The sequence below is a fragment of the Rhineura floridana genome, chromosome 6 (genome assembly GCF_030035675.1).
Source record: "Rhineura floridana isolate rRhiFlo1 chromosome 6, rRhiFlo1.hap2, whole genome shotgun sequence".
In the NCBI taxonomy this organism is placed as follows: domain Eukaryota; kingdom Metazoa; phylum Chordata; class Lepidosauria; order Squamata; family Rhineuridae; genus Rhineura; species Rhineura floridana.
Window position 1 is genome coordinate 153,452,662 of NC_084485.1, and position 13,135 is coordinate 153,465,796.

A 13,135-nucleotide genomic window follows, 5' to 3' on the forward strand; every position below is an offset into this window, starting at 1 on the left:
CTGTCCACATGAAAAGCTATGTTTAGCCTACTCAACTCCTCGACATTCTATTTCTTTTTACTTACGTGCAGGGAATTCTAGTGGTACAGTCCAGGAAAAGCTTTGCCATTTGATTCTGCTCATTGTATAAACTGACCACAAGATGGGTATTTCAGTGTAACTAGAGATGTCCCCTCCTCCACCAATCTCAGATGATTAATACCTATAAAGGCCAAAGGCTACAACAGAAAATCTGCACATTTGAACATTAAAAATACTGCTATTTTTTTCAGTAACTCAGCACTGTTCTTCTGGGCCATACATACATCAGGGCAGACTTGCAAAAAAAAGTCTACAAGTTACTAGCCTTCAACATTTTTCTTTTACTATCCTGGCCTTTCTTGCCATGCATGCACATGCTAGCCATTTATGTCCGGAAAGCGGCAACTTTTAATAAGCTCTGTCGCTGGTGGGATATTCTTCCAAGCCTGCTGGAGGGATACCAACAGGTGTTTTTGCACTGTCAAATGGGTTAATGAACTTGCGTGGGCGTTCACACTGTACAGCAGACAAAGCTGTAGGACAGGGGTCACCAACTTTTTTGGACCACCAGGCACATTTTGAATTTTGAGAAAGTCCTGTTGGTGCCAGTCACAAAAGTGGCTGCCATGGGGAGCATAACAAAAACAGATTACAGTCATTGCTACTTCCCACCCCACCCTACCCCAGCAACCTCATGCTTGCTATATATCCTGGTCGTCCTGATTGCAGAGATCACACAGTATTGATTCCACACAAACACATGCAAGCAACAATGCTGCTGTTTTCAAATACCAACACAGAGTACACCTTAGTACCTGGGAAAATATACAAGGTGGCCATACCACACTCTCTCACTCTCAGATGTACAGCCCATGCATTCACTGACTGTGCACAGACACGCATGCATCTATCTCACGCGCACACTCACTCATACATTTCACATACACAGCTATGCATACATCTCTCACTTTGCCCAGGGGCATCTCCCCCCTCTCTCTTTCACACACACACCGCACATACATCTCACACAGGCCACGCCTATATGCATAGCTCCTCCCTCCAAAATGCCATGCATATATCTCTCTCTGCCCAAGTGTGTGTGTATCTCTCAGTCTTACGCACACACACACATCCCACCATGTGTGAAGGAAGTGACTGACGTCAACCCCTCCCCATTCAAAATTGTGTGTGTGTGTGTGTGTGACCCCTACTCTGTAATGTATAGTACTGAGATAATTTACTGCTCCAGAACATTGCATGGTATGTTGTTCTGGGCAAGTGCTTTTTGAACTATATTCTGTGGAGCTCTGGAGTTGCTTTGAAGCTTATCACAGGGTTCTCAATGAGAAGATCAGTAATGGCAGAACAACTTTCCAAAATACAACCTGCTCACTACAAGCCTTACCCTGTAATGCACAGCTGCAGGAAAGTGTGGTAGTGTAGGTTCCACTCTTAGTTTCACAGGGCACCAGTGAAGCCCAGTGCTCGCATTATGTGGGAAATTCTCAATGGCGCCAGTTGAGACTTCCTTTGAAATGCAGCTGGAAGCTCCAGAGATTTTTTGTTGGGACTATAGCAGGGAGAGCAAGAGTTAAACTTCCTACCCTCCATGGTCCTAGGAGGCTGCTGAGGCTAACCTGCCGCTGTTCTTTACATTTTAAAAAATTGTATTCATGCAATTGACATCACAGCTAAATTTGATCCAGAGACTCCTGCATTGCATCTATCCAGGCATCCCCCCCCATCCTGTATGAAAGGAGGAATAACCCTCTGAAGGTACCTCACATGCTGTTACTGACCTGGGAACAGCATTGTCTAGACCAAAAGCAACACTCCAAGTGCCACTTCTGAGAGATGCCATGGAGGATGCCCCAGAGGACATAATTTGAGTTCATTCATCCTTCTCCCTCCAATTCCTGCCCTAAACCTGGGTTTTGAGATATATCATTCACCTAGATCTAAGTAGCTGGCACAATCTTGCTGTAAAATACTCTGAAACTAAGGAAGTACTGCTGGCAGTCCTTGCCTCAGAACTCTCAGGCAATCCAAACGCATCAGCCTAGGATGCTCTAGTATATGATTTGGACTAAAATTGCCTAATGCTATATGGCGCTTCAGAATAACATAGTCTGGAATATCGTGGTAGAATAACAACATAGACCCTAACCCTAAATGCTGTAAGGGCAAAGTAGCATGCAAAACTGGAAACCACGTGTTTTCCAGTTGATATTGATGCAGGAGTGGAGGGAGAATGCACAGTCCTCCTCTCACCCAACAGTTTTCTTGAACAAGCCATTTCCTTCCCAGCCAGGCATATTTCCAGTTTTGGAGATAGCTGAGAGGAAAACGGCAGGGAAGAGACATTGCAAGGAAGAATCAGACAGGGGAAGGAGCATGTTGGAATTTTCTTGCAACCATGTAGACTGGAAATGGCTTAAAAGAACCCCAAACCCTAAAGTGGTCGTTTTTTAGGGCTGCTTAGTACATTACATTTTGATGTACATCAAAGACTTTTTGGAAAGACATCTATCATGCAAGTACTTTCAACCAGAGAGTGAAGTTCGGCTGTAGACAGAGCTGCAGCCAAGCAGAATGGCTGAAGCTCAGGGAAGAACTTGACTGAATATGGTGGTGCCATCTGGAGCTGCAAAATCCATTTTGCAGTTAGCATTCCACCTAAAACAGCTCCTGAGAGACATGATAATGCCTGTCACCAGCACTACCGATTTGCTTATGTGCACCGTTTCATTGCCTATAAGGAAAGAGAAATAACAGGATGCTGTTGTCATATTGGTACAACAGAACAAGTATTGTGAAATTGCTTTATATGCTACTGTGCTGCACAAACACTGGATGCACAACATTTGCATGCTGCCTGTTCCTTCACACCAATGTCATATCCAAAATGCAGACTTCATATCTTTCCCATGCCGGAAGCCACACAAGCTGCTAGCAGAGAAATAACATGTGCATCTCTTAGAAGGGAGGCACTAGAGGTTTTGAATAAGATGCTTTTGTAGAAGAACAGGAAGCACCTTGTGAAATTGCACATCCTGTTCCTCTGCAGCACGGTACCATCCAAAACTAGAAGATGAAGAGAATACTTTTTTTAATGTATAATTTTTGAGCCACACAAATGATTCTTCTCAGTAGTTGTTTATGCAAAAGTTAAATTAATTTTGATTTTTGCTCCGAGCTGCTGTACCTTACAAAGAACCTATGTGAGGACTGAAGGCTTGTTTTAAAAAAGGCCATAACAGATAAGAATTGGCCCAGTAAAAGACACCCATCTTGATTCAGTGGCTCCTTGTATGTGCTGGTGCTCCAGAGTGTGCAGCTAGTTTTGGAATAGGTCATTATCTTCATATAGATGGCCTCACTATAATGAGGGTTCATCTGATATTTTGAGGAGCTGTGGCCATATGTTCACAGCAGCTATGTCTGACACCTTAACCAGTTGCGCCAGATGAGGTACTGCAGTATAGAGTCTGCCACTGAGCTTCAGGCTTTCCAGACTTTCAATGATTGGAAGCCCTCCTTAGGCACCCAGTTAAGGGAAGGTTTTTCCATTTGCCTAGAGTAAGCATTCTAGCATTAAATTTGTTCATCCCCCTAGGACAGTGCTGAAAGGTTAAGAACTTCTGTATGCACACCATTATAGATGAAGACACCATCGTCACTGAGTCGAGCTGATGGAATGCCAGTGCGGAAGATTCATTTGGGTGAATTGCTCATTTTTACGGTATGGAAATATGGGACCACCTTAAGCAACTTGGAGCACCTTGTCCCCTTTTTGAGGGAAGGTTTTATTCACAATTGAGGCTGCTGCTAGTTTAATTTTGTTTTGTATTTGATAATTATTTTTTATAAAAATCTATGAAAATAAATAATCTACCTATCCTCTTGTGTTTTTCTCCACCTTGCTGTGTGTGATTTGAAACGGAAGTATTGTCAGCAAAGAAAGGCAATGCCAGCCTATCAACACGGAGATGGACTTTGTGGCAGAGAATTCTACATATTTGAGCATGTTTCCCCTGAAAATAAATACAAACGTGCCAGGCTGCAAGTTTTCCTGTGCCATTAACTCAACTGCTATGATGGCAGTTGCTGGAATGCTGGTTTTCATTTACTGAAATGATCATGTGCAAGTTATTCACATGCTTACTAGAACAAAACTGGAAAAGGCAGAATTCTGACAGGCAGGCATTTCAGAGATTTAAAAGTTTCCCAGCCTGAATTAAGAGAAGGATGCCAGTATCCAGAGACATGGGCACTTGCACACATTATCAAACAATTTTCTAATTCCTACTTCCTTTCTGTTCTGCTCAATTTCAGATAGTGAACTTTGCAGGAAATGTTGTAAGCACACTCTAGAATTACAAGAGTGAGGAAACATACATTGGTGCACCAGACATCTGTGTTATAATGACAGTAAAACTATGCTCCATTGATAGGCCTGTGCTCATTTTCACCAGCCAAATGATATGTTTGTAGGGCCCACATCTGCTGGATATGAGAGTATTCCTGACTGTTGTCATACAGCATTGGGCCAGATCCAGAATACTCAGATGGCTAGGCCTGTGTGTGCAACACAATTGCCTTTTTTCTCATGTAGTGGTATGATTGTCTCTCTAAAATGCAAACTCACCTTAAGAGCACACCAAACTATAAATTCAGACTAAACCATTGGGTTGAAGAAAAAAAAATACTAAGAAATTCATAAAATTGTGTTAGTAATTTGAAGGGAAACGTTTAAGCAAAATAATAAAACCTACCTTTATTCCAGAGTTATTCCATGACTGTTTTCTGTTCTGGCAATTAAGGAATGCTGAGGGTGTGGCTACCAGCATGAGAAAGGGTTCAGAATAAGGCAAGAGCCAGTTGCTTTCTCTGGTTGGCTAGGCCAGGGGTTCTCAAACTGTGGTCTGTGGACTACCAGTGGTCTGCCGTCTTCATGCCGGTGGTCCATGGCATGTCCACATTCATATCCATATTTATTTCAATTGTATTTTAATGCTTTCATTTCTCATATTGCGTTTTACCGTGTTGCAGTTTGAGTTTAATAGAATGCAAATTGTAACAATAAAACACGATACAAGAACTAAAAGCAGCAATAAAACTACAACGACAAACCATACAGGGCCTAACACAGCGCATTACAATTGCTACAACGAGCTGAAAGAGACCATTGAGTGGTCTGCCGAGACCATCAGCAATTTCAAGGGGTCTGTGAGGTGGGGGGGGGCAGTTTGGAAAACTATGGTCTAGGCATTATCAAACAACACGGGCGATTGCCCAACAATGCAGGGGAAAGTTGCTGTGTGTTCTCACTGCAGCTGTTGTTTGGACAAGACAGTTAAAGCTGCAAGATTATTGACTATAACATCCAGTGCAGGCAACTTTACAAACACAAGTGCACTGAAAACTATGAATGTTTTCCCGTATTCTGTTAGTTCTCAAGGGCTACGCAGTTACAAGAATGCAAACATGGATTCTGGCCCAACTAATGAGGCAAATGGACACTGGGTGGCTAGAATTCATGACTAGAATTCAGATAACATCCAGCTAATCCCAGTGGCAAAAGGTTTTTATTATTTTTGGAGCTTCAATTCTAGGCTCATGAAAGATTTTGCCACTCCACAGAGGAAAGGTGGATCCAGTCAGCCAATTCTGAGTTAGGTGAAACAGAAATAAATTGTTTCTTGTTATTTCAAGTCATTCCTATTACAGTACATCACTCTATTGCAAAGGTCAAGACTTCCTCCCAAAGATCTCTGGGAATTGTAGTTGCTACAAAAATACCCATCCATTTTACAAATACTACAGTTTCACTTGGGAGAATGGTATGATATTAGTGTTTTAAATTTGTAGCGTAGATGCCTCTATTTTTTAGTCCTGTTTAGTCTTAGAAATGCTCATTTTGGGGAGATGGCATCTGTCCAGTTCTAAATTAGTGCAAAATAAAATAAGTTTGTTTCTAAAAAGAACAGCCTTGTGATGGAGAAACAGTGCTTGATTATGCCCAAAGTGCTTCAGGACATTCATGGCTACAGGGTTCGGGGATGGGACTGCACTTTCTGGGGAATGGTGACCCACCCACATCTTTCACTTGTAATTCAGGCTGAATCAGGAAATCCTGGCCTACCCTCCGTCCCTCCCTTGGGATGAAAGCACTGCACGTGTATAACACAATATGTATGTATGGACTGCCTTCAAGTCGATTGTGACTTCTGGCGATAGGGTTTTCATGGTAAGGGGTATTCAGAGGGGGTTTCCCATCGCCTCCCTCTGAGGCTGAGAGGCAGTGACTGGCCCAAGGTCACCCAGTGAGCTTCATGGCTGTGTGGGGATTTGAACCCAGGTCTCCCAGGTCGTAGTCCAACACCTTAACCACTATGCCGCACTGGCTCTCATGTAACACAAAGAGGGCATTAATGCTGCTTGTCACAATCCTTTCGAGGAGCATGGAGTGGTGAGTTTAATACAATGGCTTCCGCTTGGCTGATGGCTAATGATTAGGGAATCATGGCTCTAGCATCCTCACTGAATCTAAAAAGAAAGAGAAAGCGGGCTTAAACAAAATATGTAGCGAGTTATGTTGTTCAGTATCAGAAAGGTATTTGCAAATATGTTCTTCAGCTGGTCCTGGGCACACTTACCTGGCATTAAGCCCCACAGCACACAGTGGGATTAAATTTAAAGTATGTAGTGCTATTGCAAAACCAGATCAGTTAGCTGGATGAATGCACATATGTATGCTGGGGACTACAGCCCCCACACCAATAGCCAGGGCTGCATACACGCAGCCCCCCCCTTTAAAAGTCAACCACTCATCTGTCTCTGCTGCCACCTCCCAAGGAGCTAAGTAGCAGGATTTTGTTGGTTTGTTTTGAAAGGGGGCTATACACGTATAGCTTGTTGGATCAACAACAAAACACACGCATATCCTACTAACCATACTGATATGAAAGCAGGGTTCTGAGTATGTCCAGCTCTCTAGCTATATCCAGAATGGGAGGGAGGATGGTCTTTACTAGTGATTTGTGACCCACATCCTGTTTGCCTCAAAACCCATTCTCTCTCTCTCTCTCTCTTAGCTTTCCTAGAAAATGCTCCCCCAAAGACTAGAGTTCTTTGACATTTTCCAAAAAAGTGTGAGGGGGAATAGGTGAAGCATACCTCCCCTTACCCTGCTGGCCCTCCCACTCGTCTTCTCAAGCAGCAAGAAGAAAACCTTACTAGAGACTGGAGATGTCTGCCTGACCTTCCCTTAACTTTTCTAAAAAGAATAATGGGTTTGCTGACTCTAAACTGAATTCGGAGACACTGCTGTCATTTCCTGCCAGTGTGCATGAGATTAAACATTTTTGCTTTCTCGTTCAATTTGGGAGCCAGAAGAAAATATACACCCCCTGTTATACAGCAGGAAAAAATGTTCTTCTCCACCCTAACCGTGTTCTTGCTGGGGAACAAGTATGGAGAAACTGGCAAAGGAGGGCTGGCTATCAGCAGGGCCAAGTCCCATTTCAAACTAGATCTGAATTAAAAGAAGAGAGTCCCACTCAAATGGGTTGAAGGAGGCTTTTGAAAGGGAGGCTTTTGTATTTCATATTCTTCTGATTACAAATTTGCCCCCATTACTAGCTTTTACAAAAATGTGCAGGGTTTGCTTGGCAAACTACTACAAGGAGGGAATTACGTTTGAAAGCAAAGGAAGGTCAGCCTAAGTATTTCATCCTTGAAAATATAAACAGACATTGCAATTTCCTAACCCCACAAATTACTAACAGCACCATTTAATATTGTCAGATGGTCATCTGGACTTTACAGAGTGGTACAATTATTACTTTGAAATGTTTTTAAAATGACAATAATACTGCCTTTCCTGACATTGCTGCCAGCCCCACCCATCATTGATCTACAGCAGCAAAACTCTGCATCAATTTTTAAGAGAACACCAAGGAATGAGAATTGTAAGACATTTGAGAAAAAATTAACCAATCCAATCATCATATTAAAATAACCTCACAAGTAAAAGGTAACCGTGCTAATACAGTAATACAGATCTTGAAGAAATAAAGAATTAGAAGAAATAAGTTAAGTTCAATTGTGTCCCTCTAGCCTAACATAATAAATGAGTGGTCAGATTGTGGACAGGTGCAATTTTTTAAAATAATGAATATACCAATATGAATACCGTTTTCTTGAAATGTACTGTGCAAGCTCAATGACCCAACCTAAGCATGTGTGAACAAACCCAATATAGCGGCATCCGCATCCAAGATGGCGGAACTCATATCTGCTATTTCAACAAAGATGGCTTAAAACAGAGGCTTGGCTCTGATTCTTCCTTACTCCCTTCCCCAGCCACATACTGGAGCAGAAAAAGCTCAAGGGGCACAAGCAGAGAAGTATAGAAACAGGAAATGGTCTGGGTTAATGTCCTTGGGGACTGAGACATAGAAATGAAGGATGGGAAGCTGGGAGATGGTGCAGTGAGAAGAAAAAGCAGCAGCAGTTGGGCGAGTGACTGGGGGTGGGGTGGGGGGGGAGAGGCAGCTGCAGTGAAGATTAGAGAAGTTGTTGGGGATGGAAAAGTTGCCTTGGCAAAGGTTGGCAGTCCTTATGCAGGTGACAATTTTTGTGTGCTGCTCTTAAACCTTACGAACGTAGAGTCTAGTCCACCATGTGCAATAGGCAAAATAAAGCACTACACTTTAAAAAACACTACTGAATCTAGTGTGAACTTACTGAAGGAGACCTAAAAATTCAAATAGTATGTTTTACTTTAACAGGAGGTTTTAAATGGTTATCAAACATAAGCATTAATTATTGGACTTCTTTGTGAGTGGCAATGGACACAGGATGTAGAGTCCTGTGGTCCCAAAATAGTATGAAGTCAGCTTTTGACCCCAAAGATATAACGTTTTTAAAATCCAGTGAATGATACCTGCAAAATCAGTAACAACAAACACAACACTGTAAGGGAAATATTTCAGCAATTCAGAGAGGGAACTTGCATTGTGCGGCGTGAGAGATCAGAATTCTGCAACAAGGAACTCCCAAACTTCTGCAAGCAGAAATTTGACACAAATAAAGAAACAAAAGAGATACACATCACTATGCCTGGGAGAATGGCTATAGCATTTTGGGAGAAGGGGTTGGGCAGTAGATGTGCACTGGCAAAGTAAAAATGTTGGGAGAGAAAGAGATTATAAATTTGGGAAAAAGAGGAGTCATTTCCTTGCAAAATATTGTGCATGGACTTGATGCATGAAATTAGAAGTATCAAGTTTAGTCAATTTATTGGTTGAGCTATTAAAAAGATGCCCCAATCAATTTGGCAGCAGAGTTATTTTTAGTACAAGTAGTAACAAAAATTGTGGCAGGAGGCACAGTCTTCACACAGGCATTTGCTCTCCTTTACGACACCTTTCGTCTAAGGTGGTGCTTCTTGCAACATGTGTGCATCATCTAAAAATAAATACACTTTTCTTTCTGGACCATTGTTTTGTTCATCAGAAAATTTATGATACTTTCAATTAAAATTCACACAGTTTCTTGATTGCAGTACTAACCCCACTTACCTAGGAGTGAGCTTCACTGAATTCAGTAGCACTTACTTCTAAGTAGACATGGCTAGCATTGCATTATAAGACTTCTTTTAATGGATGACAGGTCTACTAGATCTACTCCATCAGGGAAAAGGAGAAGTAACTTATTCTAATCCCCAGAGCACTCATCAAAATCTCTCTCATTACCTGTGATTTGGTCACATTAAGACTGAATTCCTGCAAGACTAAAGTCTTTATGCTCCTTTCTCCCACAACTTCTTGCCTATATTTTCCCTTTATCTCTGCATGTTCCATGTATGGAGGATGCTCTATCAATGGATATTATCTATGATAGGTAAGAAGAACCTCCAAATTTAGAGCAACTTCTGTACTTCTGAAAAGACAGCTGCTGGGGAACAAACAATGGTTGCCCTTATATTCTGTTTGTGAGCTTCCCAGAAGATTGACGGGCACCACTGGAAACAAGATGCTGGATGAGATGCACCAGCAGTGGCTCACTGGGGTGGGGAACAGTGGCAGTGCCACCCCCAGCCCAGAGCTACCCTGGCCTCACCACTGCTGAGATGGACTGTTCATCTGATCCAGCGCGACTGCCATTATATTCAGTCAGCCCCAAGAGATGGAATGCTGGGCACGGGCAGACCATATAGGATTATTCTTTTCGGGCACTTGTGTCTTTGGCTAACTCACTGGCCCTGCACACTGAGGTTCCATGCTAGATGTTAGATGCAAGTAACAGTCTCCCAACAATTTTTTGGTTTTAAATAAAAAGCTCTTGCCAGAGACTGCATTTGTGAAAGAAAAAGGCAGAAATGTGGGAGAGATAATGGGCTGCTTAATCCTTTCTACTCTAGCTCTTTACCTACTCAAAATTGCCTCTCTGAACCATTTTGCCACCCGTTGGGAAAAGACACAGGTATTGTAAGAAGCATCTCTTTTTCCCCCAAAATTTGACTTTGAATCGATTCAACGGCTGACTTTTCTGAATCCTGCACACGCACCTGATATATGAAATGGCACCTTCAGTTACTGGGCAAACTTTGTTACATAGCATGCCGTGGCTTTACATTTGTAGTACTTCTATCCAGTAAACTTCCTACTGCCAAAATATCCAAAGGAGAATCATTAGATTCTGATTAGTGGTGGTGGAGAAACATGACTGTTTTGCCATGAGGCCTCCACACGCTTGAGCTCCTCTCCCACTTGTGCTAGATCAAAAGCTGTTGAGGCAGCTTGGTCTTTTTTGACAGCTCAGACATCTGGGCTCATCCCATTTTTCATGTCATCACCAGGAAATTAAAGCAAAAATGAGCCAAAACTGAGCTAAGTCAGCCTTGCTTAATCTTAATGGTTCTAGTTATGTTGCTGTACTCCATTATTACCTAGTTAAGAATTCAAAATTCTCCTGCTCATAATTTCCCTGATAAACTCTTCTCTGGCTCAGAATGCTAGCTGAATCTCTGTGTACATGTAGTCAGGAAGGAACACATAGGGCTCCAGGGTGTCTGAGTGCTCAGCAGTGGCATTAGGCACGCTGGGCTCTACATATGTGTTAAGGCTCCTTGCACCTGGGATATTTGTCCAGCAACATCCAAAATCCCTACCCTCTGGATGGCAGAGCAGGCTGAAGACTATCGAGGGGAGGAAAGACACTAGGCTGCTGCAGCCAAACACAGATGAAACTCTTCAACAAATCAAATCCCACATACATAGCAATATCAGTTACAAAGAGCTCTGAGGCATGTAGTTTCCAGAGTACCCAACATCACTACTGAAAACTATATCCCTGTTTTTGTGGCAACTGATGCTGTGTGTCCAGAAGCACATCCCCATCTGCAATGGTTGTGCACGCAGACACTTGTTTCCATATGAAGATCTCCTATGCTGGGGTGTGGGAGAGGTGTGGGAAGAGGTTCCCAGTAGCAACTGAAGACTTTCTCACTCTTCATAGCCCCCTGTGACTATAGACCCTTATCCCATCTTGGTGCGCTCACCTCCGTAAGACCTTCTTCCCACTGTTTGTGTTCCACTGCTTACAATACAGTCATACAACTCACTGGCATAGGCTGGATGCCATTGTCTTAAATTAATTATTTGACCCTCTGCTTTCAGATTTCTATCTAATAAATCAAATATGTTTTCAATCAAATAAACAAATTCGACTTGCATCATTTATACTACTTTCATTTCCTGGTGGCAGAATTCAGTTTTCTGACATGTTATAGTCTATGATCCTGGTCTTGTCTGCAGCATTTGAAGCTCAGGAACGTCCCGTGCCGTACTGTGGATCCTGCCACTCTGCATCTTTGCAGTGTCTGAGCTAATCCTGGTGCATTCAGGCCACAGGCCATAAAGGCAGCAATGGGAGCCACACGTAGAGAAGCTCCAGCTACATCCTAGAAAGGTTCTCTACAATGGCATGGAAAAGAGCTGGCAGGGAGGGGTCGGAACCATAAGAAGGCACGAACCCTCCTCTGGAATCATTAGGATATTTATCTAACCCATTCCAGGCATTTGAACCCTTCCTTTGAACCTGTCTCCATTTTTCTTCCTGTTTCAGTTCCAAAAACAGATTCCCTTATTTTTTTGGCCTTGGTTATTCTGTTTAATATCTACTGGGGGTGGAAGAGAGCAGTCTGCCACTCTTGTCCACCCTTGTCTAAGGTGAAGGAGGGATTTCTACACATGACACACACGCATGCCCCGATGCCTCCACACACCAGGCTGAGGAACCTCTTGGCAAAATTAGCAGAGCAATTCCCCCCACCCAAAATACCGAACACCACCCACTGGGTCCCATAGCTTGCAAATATGGGAAGTCTGTTGACCATGTCAGGCCAGGTTAGCAAATGCAAAGAGTGCATTCTCCTTGGCGAAACATTGTATTAGTGATCTGTCCGATGCCCTGAAGATCCATGTATAAAACCCACCCAACCTGCGCCTATAAACTCCCTGTCTTCCTCCTGACTCTGAGGAAGCCCTTTGACTTCTTTCCTTGATTCCTCTCAGTTGTCTTTGTCCCCATAGTCATTGTAGAGGACACTCAACATCTGCTCTTCACACGTTTTCTTGAGGTCCCGACTCAGCTCCAACCAACTGAAACCGTATGGCTTGATCTCACTGTAGCGGCAGGCAAGGAATTTGAGTGATGTACGCTGAAGACCAATCTTGGGCTCCTGTAAGAGGCCATGGCACCAGGTGCTGAGGTCCCCAAGCTGGGAGAGGATAAGGCCAGCTTTTCTACAGAGCGCAAAAAGAGAAAATGGAAGGACAGTAGAAATAAGCGTAAGTAGAACCATAGACAGCTGCTCAGTATATTTAGCTCAGTATTGTCTACCCAGGCTGGCAGTGGCTCACCAGGGTTTCAGGGCGGGTCTCTCCCAGCCCTCTTTGGAGATGCAAAGGCCTGACCTGGGGACCCTGTGAATGCAAAGCACACGCTCTGCCACTATGGCTCCTCCCCAGAGAGATGGTGGAATAGAAATTGTAGTGAGAAAGACAGACATGAGGCATCAAAGGGGAAATATGATGCCTGTCCA

At 43.1% G+C, this 13,135-nt stretch overlaps 1 protein-coding gene across 5 annotated transcripts in view; it reads right to left on the reverse strand.

The window, feature by feature from the left end:
- Positions 1–7,801: 7,801 nt before the first annotated feature.
- The window catches only part of ASTN1 (astrotactin 1), a 326,486-nt gene continuing 321,152 nt past the window's right edge, over positions 7,802–13,135 (reverse strand). For all 5 annotated transcript variants that reach the window (XM_061634180.1, XM_061634179.1, XM_061634183.1 and 2 more), the window contains one exon: positions 7,802–12,836. In XM_061634180.1, coding sequence (XP_061490164.1) covers positions 12,602–12,836 — 235 coding nt within the window. In that variant the 3' untranslated portion in view covers positions 7,802–12,601. The remainder of the gene's footprint in view (positions 12,837–13,135) is intronic.